General features: G+C 41.3%; 1 protein-coding gene across 9 annotated transcripts in view; it reads right to left on the reverse strand.

Annotated features, from left to right (window-relative positions):
- Positions 1-23,402, reverse strand: part of TNIK (TRAF2 and NCK interacting kinase) — a 399,936-nt gene that overhangs the window by 20,834 nt on the left and 355,700 nt on the right. For 5 of the 9 annotated variants that reach the window (XM_058732381.1, XM_058732386.1, XM_058732379.1 and 2 more), the window contains 6 exons: positions 22,472-22,656; positions 10,090-10,219; positions 4,338-4,502; positions 2,194-2,305; positions 1,855-1,941; positions 1,187-1,357 (listed from right to left, as the gene is read on the reverse strand). In XM_058732381.1, coding sequence (XP_058588364.1) covers positions 1,187-1,357; positions 1,855-1,941; positions 2,194-2,305; positions 4,338-4,502; positions 10,090-10,219; positions 22,472-22,656 — 850 coding nt within the window. The remainder of the gene's footprint in view (positions 1-1,186; positions 1,358-1,854; positions 1,942-2,193; positions 2,306-4,337; positions 4,503-10,089; positions 10,220-22,471; positions 22,657-23,402) is intronic. The other 4 variants (XM_058732385.1, XM_058732383.1, XM_058732382.1 and 1 more) reach the window with 1 other exon arrangement.

The following is a 23,402-nucleotide window of genomic DNA, read 5'->3' on the forward strand; positions in this document are numbered from 1 at the left end:
ATTCATCCCTAGACAAAGTAACTCCCACCTGCCCCTGTAACACACCACACACACACACACACACACACACACACACACACCCCAACACACTGAGGGTCCACTGTGTACTGAACTATATTCACAAACAGGTAACTCTGTGACTTCTCTTGCTTTTTGTACATGTATTTTTTTGAGTCACATACATGGTCATCTTGTCTTCTGTCTCTTTTCCAGAGGACAGTGCCTTATTCCCTCCATCACATCTCCCATGAAATGGTTTCCAGGCTTCATCTACTTCCCCAAACATCTCAAATGCTTTTGTCCTTATAAGATTGTGGTGCCCCAAACTAGGCCTAGTATTTTAGATGGATACAGATGGGTCATGTCCTTCCTTAATCCGTATGAGATGGTTGCAGTAACACAGACCAGGACTTTGAAAGAATTTCATCCCAACTATACTGAGTTTGAGGTCAGCTAAAACCTGTGCATCATTTTTTATAAGAACCATAGGTTGATGTTTTGAACTAAAAGGGAAGGTTCATCATCTGCTGTCGTTTTCCAGTTTTCTCTTGCTACTACTAGCCTTCAGCAATTCACTAAAACATTCTAGGCTGGTTTGTCCGCTGTGAATAGGGGTCATATCTAATTCCCCTTGCAGGGTATTGCATAGATCATACAAGGCAGAATGGGGGACACATCACACAGTGCTGGGCAAATAGTGTGTGGTACATGGTAGCTGGTTCAGCAGCCGACTTTAGCTATCACTATTATGTGTCAAGGTCATTTCTGAATCTGATCTTGTTATCTTGGGCATTAGGTTATCAGCTTTTTTTTTTTTTCATGTTTATTTATTTTGAGAGAGAGAGTGTGTGTGCAAGCACGAGAGTGGGAGAGGAACAGAGAGAGAGAGAGAGAGAGACAGAGAGAGAGAATCCCAAGCAGAGCCTGACATGCGGATCGATCCCACAAACTGAGATCATGACTTGAGTCGAAATCAAGAGTCTGACGCTTAACCAACTGAGTCACCCAGGTGCCCTATCAGTTCTTGCTACCTGTAAAATTGCTCTTGATTTCTCCTGAGGCCAAGATGGTCTCAAGTCAGGACTTGACACCCCTGATTCAACCATTGCTCTTTGGATAGTAAGCTCCAGAGGTTTTTAATGTTTGAGGGTCGATGTGTTAACGAGTGGTAAAAAGAAGAACTTACCCCAGAGAGCTGCACAAAGTATTTCTGAGTTGAATCGTTTCTTGTATTTTCTGATTTCTGGTGTGTCGCTGTGAGGTCGAATGTTGGTTGGGTTTACATTTACCACTGAAATCTTTCTTGCTTCGTTGAGTTTGGCCTGTTCTTGCCTAAGAAGTTCGCTAGTAAACAGAGCTTTGAGAAAGAGAATCAGAGAAGTCAGTGGCATCTTAAAAAACAACCAGTGGAGGTATGGAGAAGGGGCTTCAAAACACTATGATTTCTCCTCGTTTAGTGTGCATTATGGGAAAGGCACAGAAACTCTGAAACTATGTACATTTTATACTTTTTTTTTTTTTTTTTTAGTAGACTACAGTATAAGTCATTCACAGAAGCAGGATTTTAACCATTAGTAAAACAGACTTAAAGATACTACTTGGGTAGTTTAGAGAATACATACACACCACCCCCATCTCATAGAACACTGCAGGAAAGATTTACTTTTTAAAATTCCATATCATCAACTGACAGACTAGCCTAAGCCTCCCCTGATGATTAGTGAGCTGCATAAGTCCAGAAAGCAAGGCTCTCCTCTAAATCAGCCAGACCTGTGCGGTAGGAAGCACACACCTAGAGCTCAACACAACCCAACGCGCACTGATTAAGTGTCTACTGCGTGCACAGCATTGTACCCAGAAATTGCTTTTGAGAAGTATGTGGTAAGTTTGGAGATCGCTGAGGAACACCTTTTCCCAGGGCCCCTGGATACCTCTGGGTTCCTACCAGAAGCAAAATAGAAGAGATGAAAAAAAAAAATGGGAGACAAAGATATTTGTTTTAGAAATCCTACAAAAATAATAATGATAAAAACAAAACAAAACAAACAAACAAACAAAAAAACCAACCTCCCTTTAAGACAGGGTCTAAGCAGGAAATGGCTTAAGTACTAAACCAATAATTCATTTCTTTATCAGGTCACACCAGGAACGAAAACCAAGCTGTTTCTAAAACATCTGGGCAGTTTCACTTACCCGCGGCTGATGATTCTTCATCCTCTTCATCTTCATCGGTGGGAGATGTCTGGTAAACTCTGGGGTCCACAAAGGGGGTGAAGGAGGCCTTCGTGCTGCTCCCCATGCCATACTAATGGAAAGGCAAGAGGATTAAGAAGAACAGATAAGTACTACAGGAATGAACAATGCCAAGAATACTTTGCTTGGGCTTTAGAATGGTTACAGATTCTTCAATCTATTTAGCTTGTTCACACTCTGACCCTTGGAGTCAAGGTGTGCTTCTCTCTCCAGCTTCTCCTGGTGCTGGCTACTCACTGGCCATTCTGCCTTTGCAGGGCTCCATTAATTGTCAGACTGCAAGAGTTGCTGGGGGCAAATTATATTTTGGACCACATGGTACGATGACCGTGATGACAGAGCTTATCTCTCCCCTGAAGTACAAACAATCGCATATTGACCAAATGGTCTTAAGAAAAGCTGACACAATAAACTAAGTAAGCATGCCCACATAGCAGCATTTCATCCTGAACATCCGGTCCACCAAAGTCTCCCTCTTGGAGCCTTTGGGCCCTTGTAAGCTGACCTGGTGATGCAGGTGGATTGGTGTCGGCTCAAGAAGCCTTAAAATCTTTAATTCAGGGACAATTTCATCCAGGGATTGAATATTTTTCCCTCCCAGAATGGTCGCTTTAAAAGGATATTCCTATTTTCATGCCTTATTTAGGGACTTCATGAAGATGCTAGATTTGCAGGCAATGCACAGAGGGCTTGCTTAAAAAATAAATCTCAATAAAGACATGAAGGCCGACTCGACTAGGGAACAGCGAACTAAATATCAGGGCTTCACCTGGTGAAACTCCATATTTCAGCTCTGCCAAAGAAGGTACAATAACCACTTCCTCATCTTGTCTGTCATCTCTATTCCTTCTACTATGCTCAAGTCCTCTTAATATCACAAACAGACCTGCATTCGATATCAGAATATCTCCTTTCAGACAAATGTCTTTAACTGAGTTTTCACTTTCTAGCTTTATTTTCAGGTTTCCATTTAAAAATAAAAACATCTCAGGACCCCTAAACACGTACGGAGGAAACTGCAAAGATCCAGTTGATTTTCCCTCCACCTTATGAAATTAAAATGATTTCACCCTCTACAAGGTAACACTCCTTCCAAATGAAGAGCTTTCACATACATTCTCTCCTTTGATCTTTAGAAGAAGTCTGTGAAGGAGGTGGGGCAGGTACTAACATTCCCACTTAGAGCTGGAGCAGCAGCAGAATTTGAACCAGAGTCCAATCCCATGGGGTTCTTCTAGGTTCTGTTAGACATGTTCAGGCAGAGGAAACCTGACCACACTGTGGGAAGCCACAAGAGGATATGCGGCCTCCCAAGGCACCTCTGTTTTTTTTCCTTGAGGTAGAATCCAAAGGGTGTATCATAAAAAGTTAATGTGTGGACAGCATCAAAAACACCAGGACATATGCTTCATGATTTCCTTCGTGGCCTCCGTGTGATTCATGAAACATGACCAAGCCCCATGAACTCATCCATTGGTTGGGCTTGGATAACTACACCTACGAGCACTGCCTAACAGACTGTATTTATTCAGGCTGTCTCCAGGGACTGTTTCTATACAGGCAAGCTAAATATCCCATTTCTCCCTTTCCCACACAATTCGGAGTTTAGGAAGATGGATGAGAGCCTATCTATTGATTTTTATCTTTCATTTAACAAAGAATTTCAACCTCATTTTAAGTCAAACCTAGTTTGACTAAATCAATATAAACATGAACCTCAACCGTTGGCCATGGGATCTCTATAGGCTAAAGTTTCTCTCACTGGCCTGGGAGATAGGAAATCCAAGTTCTAGTCCTAGATTTGTCACCAGCTAGCTGTGTGCCATGGGCAAGTCACTTAACCTCTCTGAGCCTCAGTACTGTCATTTGTAAAAATAGGCATTGGGCCAGATGGTATCAGATCTTTTTACCCCTCAGCTTCCATGATTTTCGTCCGTTAAAGTATTTGCATAAGTAGTTATATAGCAACCGAACCAACACATCTCAGGGAGCTTACAAAGCCTTATTCCTGAAGACAGCAGGGTTTCGACACCCCCCGCACCCCCAGGAGAACAGAGCTGTCACGACTGTTGCCCAGCACCTACCTCAGTCCCGGACTCCATCTCCTGCGGATGGGTGGAGACGCGTCCCAGGCCCTCGGTTGGTGTCCCGGCCGGGGAATGGCTCTGCTGCACCAGGTCTGGGAGGTTGATGTGGCCGGCAAAGCCATTGCTGTCACTGTGGCCAGACCGCTTCTTCTCTCCAGATGTCTGAGGGGGCACAACACATGGGGAGCATCAGAGAGGGATTAGAGAGGGAGGGTGAAGGCCACCGAGTGGTGTCACCTCTCACACAGCACAGGCACAGTCCCCAAACGGACCTGCTGGCGTGTGCGGAAGATACCATTTACATTTATATTTTACTAAGAAAATAAAAAAGAAGTTAAACTTTGTTCACGCTTAGTATATGGACTGACCCTGCGGCCTTTTGCTTCTGCATGAGGGCAGTCAGGGTCACACAGGAAGTGGGAGTTCTCATGGGAAGGCAGGCGGAGGGGCTGAGCTCCTGAGGTCTGCATTTGCACAGTTCTCTCCTGCAGTATTTGTGTGTGTGTGTGCCTGTGGATGCACCGTTGACTGGATTTGCAGGTATATTACCAGGTTACAATGATGCGAACCCCTAAGACACATACATGACCTAAAATACTGCTGAAACACAGAGGCTGGGATGAGATAATACTATCTGTTTTATCCGTATCTGTGTGATACCTCTGTATCACACAGAGGCTGTGTGAGATAATAACCCACATACCATGTACGCCAAGAAAACGCAGAGATGCCATCTGCCCAGATCATAGGGCACTTTGTCAGTCATGAGGTCAAAACAATGATTAATTCACCAGATCGGACAGGAGTTACAAAAAAATGTACTGAAATAAACCACAGATTATTTGAAACTACAGGTGTGTGTCCGCTACTGAATCTGAATACTGAATCTCTTACAAGCAAGTATGGTGCCTTGCAGTAAAAAACGGAAGTCATCATGACTAACAAGGAATAGTCAATAACAATATTTGAACTATTTTGTATAGCATCCCTTTTTAACGTCTTTTCAAGGTATTTTGTAATATATATAATATGAGAAGTAGGACAAATGGATGAGTTATAAATAAATACACTGCAATTAAGTGGCATGCTCTCAAATTTTTACTGATAGGATTGTATGACCTAACAAGTTTGGAAACCACTGCTCTGTGAAACAAAGCCTCCTCTCACCCAGGGAAGAAATACAGGATTAAAAGACAGTTCTGCTTCCTAAAAGCCGTAGCCACACTGTAGGCCTGGCCAGTATTGTGCTTTCTGATTTAACATTTGTGCGACTAGCTCACTGAGGTTTCTTAGAGTAGATCTGATTAAGCAATGATTCCCTTCTTTGCCTTTTCTTTCTTTCATCCATTTACCCAGCATTTCTGAGTGACTACTAAGTGTGAGGCATTTTGTTGAACATGGAGGGATCGGCCAGGATCAAGGCAGGTAGACATACTCCCTGCCTTCCCTGGGGCTGGCTGGCTTGGGCTCACTGGCCTGGCTTCCCCCTTCCAGAGCCTGTCCTTGTCTTGCAATGACCACTCTGCACCTGCTTCTGGCTAGAAGTGAAAGGAGGCAATTCTGGGGAGAGATGAAACAGATTCCCAAGTTCCTGAAGGGGTGCATGTAACGAATGTTACCGGGGAGCTTAAGAAATAACTGTAAAGCTGCGGTGCCCTCTATTTCTTGGCAACATGCTCCTGGCCTGCAAGCTGCCCAGGAGAGGGGCATTTTCTGGATTCATTTTGTCCACACAGTCTTCATGCATCCACAGCTTGTACTAGTGCCTGTTCTCAGGATTGAACATTTTGTCTTCTCAATGACATTTACAGGGTTCAGTCCTAATTTATCTCACTGTCTCCTATTTTATTTGTACTGGGCAGCTTTTCCTTTCTTCTAAGTTCTGTTCAAATACTGGAAGGCTTTTTAACATTTCCCCCCAATCTCCCAGTAGCATAAATCACACATGGCCTCTTTAGAGTTTTATGGGCTCTCTATTCTATACCCAGCATTCTGCCTCGAGCCAAAAGCTGAGGCAGACGCACTGGTTATCAAAGACCTGAAGAGGCTAACGAGGGAAACGGCTCAGACAGTGAGAAGCTTGAAGGAATCCAGTGGTGACCGACCCCTGAATCTCCCCACTCTGAGTCATCGGCCTTCTGTCCATTCAACCAGCTCCTTTGAATTAAATACCTTCTGTGTGCCAGGCACTTTGCTAGCAATACAGAGATAAATGAACAACAGCCTGGCCCTCTAGGACCTCCATAACAGAGCCCAACAATTTCTACAGTCTTCACGCCCTCACCGTTCCCATGGGGGTGGGCACTAAGATTTCCCTGAGTAACAACTTGTGCCTGGGACCATGCCCAGCCTTTAGGTATGGTATTCCCCCCAGTCCTTCAAATACCACCACAGGCTAGCTCCCATTATCCTCACTTTACACATGGAAAAACTGCAGTGCAGAGAACTCAGCTGACTTGCTCCGAGTGACACAGGTTGTAAGTGCTGAAATCAGGGGCTGTCTGTTGGGAGAGCCCGGGTGCTCTGGGCTGCTGCCGTGATAGGTGGCTCTGCTCTCGGCCGTAGCTGATTGGAGCTGGAGTGGACTCCTAAGCCAAGCAGGGTCAAGTTCCCTTCTGCATTTCATGTTGGGTCTGAGAGACACTGCTCAGTCTCTGCTGGGCAGCTGAACTGGGTGGGATGTGGTACATGTCTTGCAATTGGGGGATGGGGTGAGGTGAGAGCTCATGCTGGCAGAGGGAGAGAAAGCAGTTCTGTGGAGCAAAAAGAACAAAGGAAATTGGAGGAAAGAGAAATGAGGGAAAAGGAGGGACAGGCATGGAGGAAAGCAGAGATGAGGGTAGGGAGAGACAGGCAGTTGAGAGAGCCAGAGATAGCTGCCTGAGCTCCTGGTCCTTGTTAATTTCTGGTTCCGGCCCTGTGCAGGGTCTCAACTAACTCTTTGCCTTTAGATTCCCTGTATGAAATACCTCTGAATCTTTATTCCCCTCTCTCTGATACCTACTGCACCTTTCTCCCCACCACGCTGTAAGCTGTTTTAAGCGGATTCTTTTTCCTATCATTTCCCATTCCCAGCTGGTCAGTAGGAAAGGTGCTATGGACAGAGGCTCATGGAGTCCCAAGAGAGGCTTCAAGGAGTAAAGGAAGGCTGAATCAGACCCACGGGGATCTGCTGGGTGAAGACTGGGCAGCAGGGGAAGTTGGGAAGGGAGAATAGCTCTTCTGACAGATGGGTCCCTATAGACAATGTGGTAGATGACAGCTGGTGTGGTTTGTTCTAGAACTAGAGTAGGGAAAGGTTCTCTGGGACCATAAGTTAGGGGGAGGTAGAACCAGAGGGCCAGGGTGTGCATTGATAGGGCAAATTTGTGTGTCTTGGCAGGACTGTGGGTAGTAGAGCCAGTATTTTCCTCTAGAACCATCTTGTCCACTCCCATGAGAATCCTGTCTTGAGTGAGTTCTCTTTGATGTTCATCTTGGGGAACTGAACTATAGCACCCTATAAACTAAGCTCTGAGTTTTCATTTTATTTTCTTATTTTTTTGTCAGGGACATACTTTTACTTGCATTTGCCTTTGTAATACCTGTACTTTTAATGATTCCAACTCAAGGTTGTTATGTTAAAAGCCCACCTTTGGGAAAGGTGGCATTTAGAAACTGAGGTACAAAAAGGTTTTGGGGCGCTCATTATATCAAATTCATAGAAGACACTGGTGAGTGCTATTTTCAAAGTGATTGGCTGTGGTCACAGAATACTGGGGTGCTTTAAATAACACAGAGCCATTTGGATATGTCTGGCAACTGAACTGAAAATGAGCCTCCCAATATCTTCTTCAAGGTACTGACTCTGTCATAACGACTCTAGCAAATTATAAACTGCATTAGAAAGCAGAGTCAGAGAGTCACTCACTCAGAACATTTCCCCTCAGGTTTTCCAAGCAGCAAGTTAGAATGACAGCAGCCTTCTATACCGCCATCGGAATTATCCATTCACCACATTGGGAGATTTATATACCAGTACTACACAACGTCAGCTTGTGCAGCCAAGTCCATTTCTTATTTCAGGCTTACAGGATAGGGCTCTTTAAAGCCTACTTCAAAGATTCGGCAGGGCCATATCATGAAATTCTAGCAAGTTGCTTTGTGAACTACTTTTCCAGTTACTGACCTTCTGCCAATTATTACTTCAAAGGCCTTATTCATCTCAAAACTACACTTCCTTTCTTTCCTGGGAGAGCAAAGCCTGCTATTATGGTTTCCCAAACTATCCTGGCTGTAGAATGACAGATGATATACATTGTTTCAGAGGCAAGAGTAGGAAGGGATAACAAGTAAAAGGAGAGTGAAATGAAATAAATTACAGTTGACCCTTGAACACATAGGGGTTAGAGGCATGGTCTCCCAGTGGAGTTGAAAATCTGAGTAGAACTTCTGACTCCCCAAAAGCTTAACTACTAATAGCCCACTGTTGACTGGAAGCCTTATCAATAACATAAACAGTCGATTCACACATATTTTGTATATGTATTATACACTATGTTTTTATAATAAAGTAAGCTAGAGAAAAGAAAATGTTATTAAGAAAATCATAAGGAGGAGAAAATAGATTTATAGTATTGGACTGTGTTGAAAAAACCCACACATAAGTGGATTCACACAGTTCACACTCGTGTTGTTTGGGTCATCTTATGAGTCAAACACTATTATTTACGAAATTTTATAGATGATAACACAGACCCAGGGAGGGACATCAAGTAACTTTTGCCCAGTGTTACCAGCTATTGTTTTCCTTCCAATCAGAGACTTGTCAAATTTACACGGTGATGATGAAGTGTGAAAGAAGAGAAGACAAATTCTGATTTGTCAAGGCCCTTCTGGCTGGCACAGATGCAGTGAGGAAGTGCATGTGTAGCGAGCACATGCCCCCCACTCAAATGAAGTGATGTTCCTCAAGTTTAAACACACAAAATCAGGAGTACCTGGGTGGCTCAGTCGGTTAAGGGTCTGACTTGGTTTCGGCTCAGGCCATGATCTCATGGTTTGTGAGTCTGAGCCCTACGTTGGGCTCCACGCTGAATGTGGAGCTTGCCTGGGATTCTCTCTCTCCCCCTCTCTGCCCCTCCCCCACTCGCTTTCTCTGTCTCTCTCTCGAAATAAGTAAATGAGCTTAAAAAAATAAAAATACAGATAAAAAACCAAAATCACCCAAAGCAATAGGTATGTTTTTAAGTAGATCTGCATATTTCTTTTTTTTTTTTTTAAATCAAAATAGCTCAATAGCCTTTTAATGTTGGTTTAATCAGATAAGATGATATCACCGTTTCTTGGAACTTCTAACCATTTTCTATACATACAATCCACAAGGATAAAGCCATGGGGAAAAGAGGCATAACAAGGCCTCAGATGCTACTGAGTGAGGCCATGCATTCCCATTTCGCTGCTGTAGGAAACATCTGGGTTTGCCAGTTTTATATCCTCAAGCTCAAATTCTATACTCTGATTTGCATAGCTCCTACTGAAGAATTCGGACTAATGTAATTAAGTCACACTGCAGAAGCTTAGAAGGATACAGGAAGGAAGGCGGTGGACAACTGAAATCACTCAGTCATTTAGAAGCGCGTGTTTCCTCTGGCTCCCCACCCCCATTCACTATGCTGAAAATACATGCTGCCAGCATTCTCTGCGAAAGCTCTGATATAAATACCACGTAAGGAAGCACTTCCTCTTCACAGTTTTTATACCAACTTACCTCTCTTATCATCAAGGTTCCTTCTCTTGAAATACTGCTGCTGAAAGTGTCTGCGTGAGAAGTCTCCAGCCCGTGCGTGCCGACCATTCCCACATTGTACTGCTCGGTGCTCCCGGGGGCTCCTGTTGGTCTGAGATGGGAAGGAACGGTATTAACAGCAATGGGTGTTTAGGGAATGCCTGTTTCCTATTTATGTTAATTTTTCAAATTGGGGTAAAATATATGCAACTTAAAATTCACCCATTTTAACTATTTCTAAGGGTACATACAGTCAGTGGCCTTAAGTACGTTGTATTTAATTTTTAATGTGGTGCTGATGCCTGAACAGGTGTCCTGCTTCTACAGCATCCTCTCTCGACCTATTCTCCATGCAGCAGTCCTACAGAGCAAGCTTCAGACTGTCCAAGGAAAAAAACACTGCCGTCGATGTCAGAGCCCCTCACAGGCTCTGCAAGGCCTCCAAGCCTTCTCTACTCCTTCTCTGACCAGCAGGCACCCTGACCTGTGCTTTGCTCATGCTGTTGCCTCTGCTGAAAAACTCTCTCCCACTCTGGCTCTTGGCTGGTTGCCTCTCTTAAGTAACAATATTTCATCTTAAATGATACTTTCCTTGAGATGCCTTCTCTTACCACCTAGGTTTTATCCCACCAACCCCTCTTTTTTCTTTCTCTTCATCCTTTGTCTTATTGGTTCTTATCACAATTTATGATTCTTTCTCTTTTTGAGTCTCTTGGAACTTTCTCCCCCTGTCTCGTTAGAACATATGCTTATGAGGGCAGTCTTGTCTCTGTTCATTACTGTATACCTAGCGTAGAGCTGGGCACAGAGTAGGAGTGCAACATACATTCATTTGATAAATGGGTTTTACACTATTTATGGAGAAGAAATATCAATTAAGGGCATTCTGGCTTACTAGGACATCCATTAGGTAGGCTGTTTAAAAATATGCAGCACTTTTTAAAACCTCTGTAATTACAAGGGGCGCCTGGGTGGCGCAGTCGGTTAAGCGTCCGACTTCAGCCAGGTCACGATCTTGCGGTCCGTGAGTTCGAGCCCCGCGTCAGGCTCTGGGCTGATGGCTCGGAGCCTGGAGCCTGTTTCCGATTCTGTGTCTCCCTCTCTCTCTGCCCCTCCCCCGTTCATGCTCTGTTTCTCTCTGTCCCAAAAATAAATAAAAAACGTTGAAAAAAAAATTAAAAAAAAAAATAAAACCTCTGTAATTACTCCACACTGTGGTATATCTATTTTTAGTTTGTTTCTTGTTCTTGTGTTTAATATCTAACGGAGAAGGTAACAGGACCTTCACATACACCCCGAGAGCAGAGACTCATGTTTTCTATGTGCCCCGTAACACAGACCACAACATCAAGGGAAAACGAGAACCAGGTAGGTGATGTGATTTGTCTACAGGATTTTAGTTTCCATGCAATCCTCATTGATACCCTGTATCAGCAGCTGCCTCTTTTTTAAAGTGGGTTTATAAAAAATAAAAAAGGTATCAAGGCTTCTCTCATTAAATATATTAATTGTATCTTTTACTATTTTTTTTTTCCTCTTAACTGTTTCTTATGTATTTGAAAAAGACATTTCTGGTCTCTTGGATCTTATGAAAGTCCAAGTACTTGATGAAATACTCAATTCAAGAAAGAAGAAACATGACAGACTTATGACATCTCTGGGACAGAGAAAGCATATGTTAAGGATCCAAACAAAGAGGTGATAAAATGGGAAAGGGAGTCCAGACCAAAGAAAAGTGCATAGCAAGATGCTTACTTCAAAACTACTAAACTGGAACAGTGGATTGAATGAATCTAAAGATGAGTTAGAACTGACATATTTGGGAAGAAAAAGAAGCAATATTTCATTCTTAGAAAGGAGCCATTTATAGCGATCCAGAGACATGGAATAAGAAACTGCTGCAATGAATGCCTGACATATTGCTAGACTGGCAAATCAGAATAGTTCTCAAAACTATGATATCTTCACTCATTTATTTGAAATTTTATTTTACCTTGTGTGTGTGTGTGTGTGGCAAAAATATGGAATGTAAGGCAGCTAAATATATATATTTATATATTATATATTTATATATTATGATATTTATATGTTATTATATATAATATATATTATTATATATTTATATATCATAATATTTATATATTATATATTACATATAAAATATATACTATATTATATTATATATTTTATATATATTTATATATGTATATATATGTATATGTATATGTGTGTGTGTGTATATATATATACATATATATACATATATATATGTGTATATATATATACACGTATATATATATATATGTATATATATATATATGTATATATATTTAGCTGCCTTACATTCTTGTTTGGGACAAGACGGTGTGATACAAATAAGTCCATAAATGGGGCATTTATCAAAAGCAAAAGCCTTCTGGGAAGGGAGGCACTTTCCTTCTTTGTGACTCAGACATCCTTGGCCACTGTCAGAAGTGTAGGTACACCGATGGTGACCACCGCCAGGCTGACACTGTCCAACTGAGTTCCCTTTCACCATTAAAGTTCATGGGAGTGAGAAGATCAAAGATATTTTGACCCCACTTATTTTTTTCACCCTGATGATGTTTGATTCCCCCCAGTTTCATCAGAAACATGTCAATATGAGTGAAATTTTCATAAAAAAAGGTATTTTCTAGAGCTAATTCCATTAAGACAGTTCCTTGATTAATTTCCCATATATCTCAGCTAAAATCTTCCTCAATTTATTTATTTTCAGTATTGTTTTACTAAAATTATCATCATAGGTTCCAATTCTTCCCTATGTAAATTTTATGACAAAGATTTAATCAGCCAATCAAGATGTTTATCCCTGTCATCTTTCAAAGGCTTCTGTGGTCACTACTTCTACCAAGTCCAATTTGTTTGTATTAGTTTTAAAGGTGTAAATTGTATTAAGAAGGTTTGGTTCATCTGTCAAGTTTTAGTCAGTAGCAAGTTTTACAGTGTAGAGTGTTAGCCACTGTCAGTTTTACCTCCTGCATATTTTTAGTGAGATTATTTTTTTTCTGGGTTAATTTTTATACTTAAATTTTTATGAGTCAGAACTGCTTCATCTATGATAAACTTTTATGGTGAACAGTTCAGGCTGTTTTGAGTTTTTGAAAATATTACTTCTACTAGTAATATTCCTTATATTGAATAAAAGATAATAATCTGTATTTCTCCCTTGGCCAATTTTATCTAGAATGGTGAGCAATTTCTCTTAGTAAGGTTAAGGTTGTCTAAGGATTGGTCTGTTTTATTCTGAATCTTTTGTACATTCTGGATACCTTGTTTTAATTGACCACACCATTAATTTTTCTGTTATCAATAGCGGCTTTTGATTATGGAAAATTCCTACAAACTTCTGCATGTTCTGAATCACTTTTCTACAGAATTCTTTTTTTTTTTTTTAATTTTTGAGTTTATTTATTTAAATAATCTCTACACCCAGTGTAGGGCTTGAGCTCACAACCTTGAGATCAAGGGTTGCATGCTCTTGCAACTGAGCCAGCCAGATGACCCAGAATTCTTTTTAAAAGGCATAGTGACCGCAGCAATTTCTTACTTGACACATCTCCAAAGGCAAGGGAATTAAAAGCAAAAATGAACTATTGGGACCTCATCAAGATAAAAAGCTTCTGCACAGCAAAGGAAACAATCAACAAAACTAAAAGGCAACCGATGGAATGGGAAAAGATATTTGCAAACGACATATCGGACAAAGGGCTAGTATCCAAAATCTATAGAGAACTCAACAAACTCCACACCTGAAAAACAAATAATCCAGTGAAGAAATGGGCAGAAGACATGAATAGACACTTCTCTAAAGAAGACATCCAGATGGGGCGCCTGGGTGGCGCAGTCGGTTAAGCGTCCGACTTCAGCCAGGTCACGATCTCGCGGTCCGTGAGTTCGAGCCCCGCGTCAGGCTCTGGGCTGATGGCTCGGAGCCTGGAGCCTGTTTCCGATTCTGTGTCTCCCTCTCTCTCTGCCCCTCCCCCGTTCATGCTCTGTCTCTCTCTGTCCCAAAAATAAATAAAAAACGTTGAAAAAAAAAATTAAAAAAAAAAAAAAAAAAAAAAAAAAAAAGAAGACATCCAGATGACCAACAGGCACATGAAAAAATGCTCAGTGTCACTCATCAGGGAAATAAAATCAAAACCACAGTCAGATATCACCTCACGCCAGTCAGAGTGGCTAAAATGAACAAATCAGGAGACTATAGATGCTGGCGAGGATGTGGAGAAATGGGAACCCTCTTGCACTGTTGGGGGAATGTAAACTGGTTCAGCCACTCTGGAAAACAGTGTGGAGGTTCCACAAAAAATTAAAAACAGATCTACCCTATGACCCAGCAATAGCACTGCTAGGACTTTACCCAAGGGATATAGGAGTGCTGAGGGATAGGGGCACTTGTACCCTGATGTTTATAGCAGCGCTTTCAACAATAGGAAATTATGGAAAGAGCCTAAATGTCCATCCTGATGAATGGATAAAGAAATTGTGGTTTATATACACAATAGAATACTACTTGGCAATGGGAAAGAATGAAATATGGCCTTTTGTAGCAATGTGGATGGAACTGGAGAGTGTTATGCTAAGTGAAATGAGTCATACGGAGAAAGACAGATACCATATGTTTTCACTCTTACGCGGATCATGAGAAACTTTCAGAAGACCATGGGGGAGGGGAAGGGGAAAAAAAAGTTACAGAGAGGGAAGGAGGGAAACCATAAGAGACTCTTAAAAACTGAGAATAAACTGAGGGTTGATGGGGGATGGGAGGGAGGGGAAAGTGGGTGATGGGCATTGAGGAGGGCACCTGTTGGGATGAGCACTGGTTATTGTATGGAAGCCAATTTGACAATAAATTTCATATTAAAAAAATGATCCATAGCATAGGAGGAAATAAAAATGGATTATGGAGTAAAAAAAAAAAAAAACAAAATAATAAAAACCAAAAAACAAAACAAAACAAAAAAGGCATAGTGAGTGCCTTCCTCCACATACTACAACTCTTCAAACTGTTGCTCTCTATACTTGACTTCAAGCATCTCAAGGAAACTCAAGTCATTTCTTAGCTCTCAAGTACAATGATTGCTCTTTGATACTTTGAGTGTTTGGCCTCTTGTCTGTCTACTATGACTGACCCTCCAGTCCATCCTTCTCTGCCCCCCTGACCATGTCACTCTTCTGCTTTCAATTTATAAGAGTTCCCAATTAACCATAAGATAAACCTGTGGCTTACAAGCCTTCCTGTATCTGGTCCTTGTGTATTTCTCTAGCCTCATGGTTTCAACGAAACCTACCTTCTATTTCTAACTCTAACAACATATGATTTCTAGCGGTTTCCTACACACATCATGCTACCAACACCCTTGGGCAACTTTAGTGTATCTTCTGTCCACGAATGGTTCCCTTACATTCCCTGCCTCCCTCTAGGTATTCCATCCTTTACATTGCAGTTCAGGCACTCTCAAACCCCACCCACATCCCCACTGGGATGGTTCAGTAGGTGGCTCTCCACTCTGCTTCCACAGTATCCCCTGTCACTTGTAACCATGCACTCAATGCACAGTCCTGCAGTTATCATATCTCAGTAATGTTGGTATCTTCAGCGCCAAGCACTGTGCCTGGCATGCAGGTGAGATCCAGTGAATGTTTTATAAGTCCACAAAGGCTTTGTTTAATAACCCCAGTAAACATTTCATTCAAGTTTATTATCCAAATATACCTCTTTTGTGAAGTGATGAACAGTCAGCTATGAGAAGAATTATTACCATGCTTAAAGTGTCCTGAATACGTAATGTTGAATTTTGTCTTTTTAAAATTGACAAAATAACTTTAGCATTGGGTTCACTTTATATACAGGATGTGCCAAAACCAATTTTATTATAATTGTTATTAGAGGATAATGAAAAAATTTGTTCAGCTATGTCACAGAACTTTATAGCATGAAGAGTGAACTTTGATGTATGCAAATTAAAAAAATCATTTAGGAGGTTGGAGGATCTAAGGAAAGAATGTAGACTGTGAAGAGAGAGAGAGAGAGAGAGAGAGAGAGAGAGAGAGAGAGAGAGATACGGAGCATGGGCAGGGGAGGAGCAGAGAGTGAGACACAGAATCCAAAGCAGGTTCTAAGCTCCGAGCTGTCAGCACAAAGCCTGATGCGGGGCTGGAACCTACAAACTGTGAAATCATGACCTGAGCTGAAGTTGGATGCTTAACTTACCGAGCCACCCAGGTGCCCCACAAATGTATTTTAAAAACGTGAGTTGGAGATGGAAAAAGGTTGACCTAAGTAACTCTGGAAATAAATGGAGTCCCCTAAGATTAAAGGTAAAAGAAACAGCTTGTAAGCACTGTACTCTGACTGATAAAGTTGTTTCCCATAGGTATACTGGTTAACCATTCTGATCCTGCTCTACATGTGTACTGGAAATGAACAACTAAGCAAGAATTGGCAGATTGTGACAGCCAGGTTTCCCGCTGTTGGAGTGGAAATTGACAGGTAAGGAAAGAGAAGGGGCTAGAAGGATCCATGTGGTAATGAATCAGAGTTGGAGATATCAGGATAAACTTTTATTTAATGTAGATACAGATGGATATATACAGAAATATTTATAGATATGTGTACATAATGGGTTAATATACACAATATATATTTCCTTGCTCTGTCAGTTGAGAGGGCCTAAAAGAACTGATTCACTAGTAGCAATGAGCACACCTAGTGCCCAACTCTTGGTTCTAGTATCAGTTTTTAATAAAGGGAATCAAGGCTTCTAGGAGGAAAGGGTGATTCCAGGACTAGAACAGGAAATACATGAGGTAAGCCTGGAACATCTTGTAGTGTCAGAAAGTAAAGAAGTGCTTGGTGGGGGGTAGGTCAGCCACAGGCGTACAGGAGCCAATGGAAAGAGCTTCCAATGGTTGAAGGTGGAACAATTTAAGCAGCAAAATGAAATAGTGGATTATAATCCGAAGCACTAAATAAATATCCATGAACCTATACTGATATAAATAAATGACCGAATAAATTAATAAATGGAGAAGAGATAAATTCCTGCAGAATAATTTCAAATAAATTATGTAAATACTCTACCCTAAAGGAACATAACTCCCTACTCCTTAAGTGCAGGCTATGTGCACTGGCTTCCTTCCAAAGAGTACAGGATGGAAGGCGGGGGGGGGGGGGGATTACATTATAGTAGAGAAACCTGACAAGCATTACCTCAGCCAGATGATCAAGGTCAGTGTCAACAGTCTTAAGTCACACTGGTAGTACATACCCTTGATATGAAGTGATAAAAGTCACATGTGACCTCTGTGATCTTTCTCTTCCAAACCCATAACTTTGGTCTAATCATGACAAGAACATCAGATAAATTCCAGTAGACGGGAATTCTATGATATTCCTAATCAGTATTCCTCAAAACTGCCGACTTCATTAAAAAGAAGGTAAGTCTGAGACACTGTCACAGCGAACAGAAGCCTAAGCAGATATGGTAACTAAATAACTAAATGTAACAAGATGGGATCTTGATACTGAAAAAGGACTTTAGGTAAGTAAAAGCTAAGGAAATTTGAATAAACTTAGTAAAATGTATCAATACTGGTTTATTAAGTGTAACATATATACATACTAATGCATAATGCTTATAATAGGGATAACCGTGTGCAGGCGGTAGGAGGAGTAACATGGGAACTTTGTACCATCTAAACTTTTTTGTGAATTTAAAACTGTTCTAAAAAAATAAAGTTATTAATAGTAAAAAAAAATGAAAAAAAGCAATGATTTAAAGAAAAAACACTAAGGCGAAAACAGCTAAAACATTTTATAGTTAAGGTAATCCTTTGTTCTAAAAATTATTTCCGAGGCACAGTCTGGGTGGGAACAATGAGTTGTCCAAATTCCTATAAAGACTATAACAAAACAAAACAAAACACTTCTACTGATTAGAAGGTAAACTATAGGAAACTTACAGTGATTAGGCCACAGTTTTAGAACAATAATTTTCTCTAATTGGATTTGTCAAAGTGTTCCTGCAGGTACTGATTTAATTCAATTCAATACACATTTATCGAACATCTGATGTATGAAAGGCTCTTGGTTTGGCATTGGGTGGTGGCTATAAAAGTTGAGGAAGACATGGCTCCTGAAACTAAAGAGATTAGCATCCAGAAGAGCTTAAAAACGTAACATGAATCCTCAAAAACAAGGCAGGATGTAAATGGGAATGCAAACTAGAGGGAGAGGTCACTCCAAGAAAAGGCACAGCACTGGAAAAGTGCAAGGCATTTATTTGCAAGAATTGATAGGTCAGTTCTGCTGGAGCATATGTTGAGGGAATCATGAGCCGCAGGGATGAAGAGGGTCATAGGGTACTAGGATACAGCATGACCAGAGCCATGCTTCTGCAACCCTAATAAGACCAGAGCTTGAAAAATGGATGGAAAGGCAGAGAGGACCACAGGTGAGGAAGGCCCTGGCAGGGCAATGGGGTCAGAAGCTCGGCTTTCCAGTGATAACAGAATGAAGAAAACACACGGTGTGTGGCTTTCATTGTCCAGACTGCATTTTACAAGACTGTACACAGCTCAGGGACTATTCTAGCAGCAGGTAGTCATAACGGTTAAGACTGTGCCTCACGTGTACTGTTCTGAAGCAGGTGCACGTACTTGAGGGAAGGTGCTGATACAAAAGGGTGTTTTTTTCAGCTTGCTCGAGCTGATGCAAATTCACTTAACGTACCTTTCCTTCCCTTCTTCCCGTTCTATACAGCTCTTACTTTTTCCTGACTATAAAAATAGTACATGCTCATCATAAAACTGGGGGTCTACATAAAATAAAACCCACTCACAATTGTATAATCCAGTGATAATCACTTTTATAATTTTAGTCTATTTCCCTCCACCCATTACTTTCCTATGCATGAAGCATCGGGAAATAGTGCAGTTGGTTAGTTAGAGAAATCATCTTAATTATGTGCCTCTTAATAGGTGTGATCTTATACTATAAATATGAAACCAGCACTGTACATAGAAAACAGTTGTTGTTTTGAACACTAGGATCTACAGCTGCTTGTCTGAATGGCTGGACTCCATTTCTGAGAAGCTCTTTTGTATACATTTCATGGCAGTGAACTGTGTTGCAATCCCAGATATATATGTGTATATATATGGCTCTAAAAATATATAGCACAGAATGTAAAGGCTTATCTTAACAAGATAAATCTTAACAGAAAATAAAACTTATAAGAATGTACATAAGAAGTATTCTAACTCTGAAATACCCTATTCCAAAAGACACGATTGTTTTATAATGAAAATTTTTAATAGTGTGAAGTATACAACTATCATGCTATAGCACAACAGGCTGCTTATATTTTATATTCACGAAAATGCATATATTTACCAAACTGGAATAAACACGTATAGACACACCCACATATGTATATCCGGCCTTGTCTCTGATTGTAGCTCATATACAAATAAATATTTTTAAATGTTCTTCTTTGAATGTGCACTTCAATCTGTCTAAAATTTACTAATTCTTCAAGAGCCATGTCAACTTTTGCCTCCATTATAAGCATTCAGTGATAGCCTATTTATTGTTTCTGGATGATAGCAATAGATCTTCTGCATTGCTTTACCAGTGTCTAGCCTGTTCTTTTTACAAATCATTTTGCTGAAATGATTTCTCTCAAACATAGCATTGATCATGTCATTTCCCAGCTCAAGAGGCCTTCTTACCAGTTCCCAATGGCCACATGGTGAAGCACATACTTCTTGGTCTGGTTTCACTAGTCCAGACCACCCCCCAACCCTGCCCAGCACACCCTAAATTCCTACCAGAGTCAACCTTCTGTGCCTTTACTTCAATTTCCTCCTGCCTGCGATTCCCATATTACCCCATGTTCTCTTCTGTCTTGACAACAGTTATTTGTGAACATGTCTTTCTTCTGGATTGGACTGGGCTATGAAGCCAGGACTTGCAATTTCAGTTCAGTGCAACTGAATATAAATCAAAGCCACTGAAGACCACCTCTATTCCAGACATCGCGCAAGGTGTTAAGAGTAGAGAGATGAATGAGACGCCATCTTCACCCTCAGGGATCTCACAACCCAGAGAGGGACACCATGTAATAAATAGCCTGAGTCAAGCACTACCCGAAACTGCAGGGATACACTCAAGATCCAGCGGCCACACAGCGGAAGATACAGGCTCTATCTGTGCAGGCTGGGCTGAGACTAGGTGATTTCCAAAGGGACAGGAGAGTGCCAGACAGCAGAGAGGAAGTGCATCATGGCCTATTCAAGCAATTCTAGAAAGGTGGGTATTTCTGCAGTGAGGGAAGAAATGGATGTGCCCTTAGTGGTAGCAGGTTGAACACTGTCAATAGCCTTGCAAAATATGACAGGGCTTAAAAACCAAACGTGACTGAACATCTCCTCCAAGGCTGTCTTTGGTCATTCTTCCAAATATTTATATTAATCTGAAGTTTCCGTATATAATTTTGTTTCTCTCCAACTAGCCTACAAACTTTTAGAAGGCAGAATTTGCACCTGCACTTGCTGAATGTTTCAAAGCCCTCAGTATGGTGTGTAACACAGAGTGGAAATTTTATCAATATTTTAAATACATAATCCACCCTCATCCTGGTTGTTGTAAGCTCAGTGTTTAAAGGGAATTCAAAACATCTGTTAGAAGAATTAACCAATGCTGAGTCAAGACAAAAACTGAAAGGACCAGCATATTTTTCAAAAATGTTTTAGAATAGTGATTTCGCCTCTAGAACAATTTTATTTGCTGTTAAAAAAGCAATTTAATGCAATTTGTTGCAAATGTCATATTTTAGCATATTTATGGTTGTCAATAACTGTGTAATCAACAGTAACACAACAAGTACAAATTTTCAGCTGTGATAATTGGATTTGCCTCTCAGAATTGCTTGTATATAATGATTGTTAATCAATGGATGACGTTCCCTACAGACTGGCCAGCCCTGTCTCTCCAATCTCTGCTGGACAGGACAGTAACCAGTAGCCCGAAATGGCATCTTATCTACAGGGAGCGAGTGTGGTGTGATGGCCAATACTAGTAGGTGGGCTAAAGAAATGGAGGTGAATGAAGAGTGAAGTTGGAATAATCAGCGTCCCACTCTGTTAGATTATACCAAATCAGGGTGACAGCACCTTGTGTTTATTTGGGGGAGAAAGCAAGAAATGTATGTGAGTGTGACTGTATGAATCCGTTTGCTTAAACTGGAGAAGCAACAGGGCAAGAGGAATTCTCTCAGAGGACCCTATCCAATGAGAAAGAGAAAAGTGAGCCTTTCCTTCACTTAACCAAAGAAAAGACGTAAAGGCTATAAATTATAAGGGAGATATAGGTAGGCATACATACAGGTATAAATAGCCAAAAGAAGACTGCAAAGAAATGGGCAGATGTATGTGGCAAAGTCACAGGCCACAGAGAAAAGGATCACATGAGAGAGACAGTGAAGAAGAAGAAAATCACTACAGGGATATATTTAAGTCAAACACTCAGAAGGTTCTCTGCAGGATTATTTGACCCCTGATTCTTTTGCTGGGATGCTAACCCACACTGCCACATACGTTTGTGTTCCTCATTCCTCCTCTTGTCGAGGTGATGGTGAGGAAGGAACACATGTCTATGCTGTTAAATTTTAACTCCTAAACGTCATTGCCCATAATTCCATGCTTTCAGTTCTTTTCATTTTTTATAATTTTTTTAATGTTTATTTACTTTTGAGAGAGAGAGAGAGAGAGAGAGAGAGAGAGAGAGAGAGAGAAGCAGAGCACGAGCAGGGTAAGGGCAGAGAGAGAGGGAGACACAGAATGGGAAGCAGACTCCAGGCTCTGAGCTGTCAGCACAGAGCCCGACGTGGGACTCAAACCCATGCACTGTGAGATCATGACCTGAGCTGAAGTCGGCCACTTAACAGACTGAGCCACCCAGGCACCCCTCCACTCTTTCAGTTCTAAGGGGGACAGGCAAGTGCCAACGGTCTGGTTGTCATCATTTTCCCTGGAGATGAAAAGAACCAAGAAAGTGTCACCAAAGAGAGAGTCAGTCCAATGAGAGTACCTAGATAAAGCATATGCAGGTACAAATGCCACTATGTATTATTCTAAGTGACCGTGTCTGTGGAGAGAGGTACTTACAGAACTATGCTCTAATAAACACTCCAATCCCAAAAGTCAGTTGATCCTGCCAGAGACCCATAAACGATCCTATATTTAATTCCTATTTCTTGTCCTTTCATTTTGGAGACCTAGCCCTCCCCGGCCGACATCGGAAAATCCGCCCTCTTACATCAGTCTGGGTATGTCACTGACAGCCACTGTCCCGTCATGGGCCTCGCTCTCTCCATCTTCCTCCTCTTCATCACTACTTTCCGACTCCTCGCTAGAGGAGGAGTAATCAGTCACCTTCTTCAGCGGGCGGTTTGTTTCTTCAATCCGGAGTTCTCTTAATTCTTTGGCTAATGCCGTCAGATCCTACAAAGGAAAAGTTTGTTCAGCATGTAGGAATTGTAGATACAACAAAGTCACATCTCTCAGCAAGTCAGTGCTCCAGCTTAAGCAACAAGAAAAGAAAGCTCTATATAGAACGGTTACAAACATAGTTGCTGCATGGAACTCAGAAAACGATGTTTGTAGCACAGAGAAACTAGAAAAGAAAGATGAAATAAATTTAGACTTTGCTCAAAACCAATTGCTAGACTGAGACGGCTCAGTTCTGAATATACACGTGTATATATGTGCGTGTGCGTTGTGTGTATACACATATATACAAACATTGGGTTCTCATTTTATTTTGGGAAGGTGAAGTCGGTCACCCTCAGAGTTTATGGGAAAACACAGGGGATTAGCAATTGTTCCCCAGTATTTTGGGTCTCCTGCCCAAGCCACGGTCATGGCCTCTCCCCTCTTTGATTGCTACTGTACCAAAAATCTAGCATCAGTCACAGAACAGAGCAATTCCCAAGGTTCCAGCTACTACAATGGCTCATTTGGTGGGTCATCATTCCCTGGAGAGCAGAGGCACCACATCAAATAATGGCCCACCCCAAAGCCTACTGCCACTGAAATTTATAGCCACGGAGCTGAATTAATCAAGAGGAACAACAACAAAATCGAAAAGAAAAAAGAGAAAGGAAAAAAAAAAACACAAGGAAATTCTCTTCCAGAACGATAGGTGTTTCATTTTCTTTTGTTTAAAATTACAGTCACCTGGCAGAAAC

This window comes from Neofelis nebulosa, chromosome 5 (genome assembly GCF_028018385.1).
Source record: "Neofelis nebulosa isolate mNeoNeb1 chromosome 5, mNeoNeb1.pri, whole genome shotgun sequence".
In the NCBI taxonomy this organism is placed as follows: domain Eukaryota; kingdom Metazoa; phylum Chordata; class Mammalia; order Carnivora; family Felidae; genus Neofelis; species Neofelis nebulosa.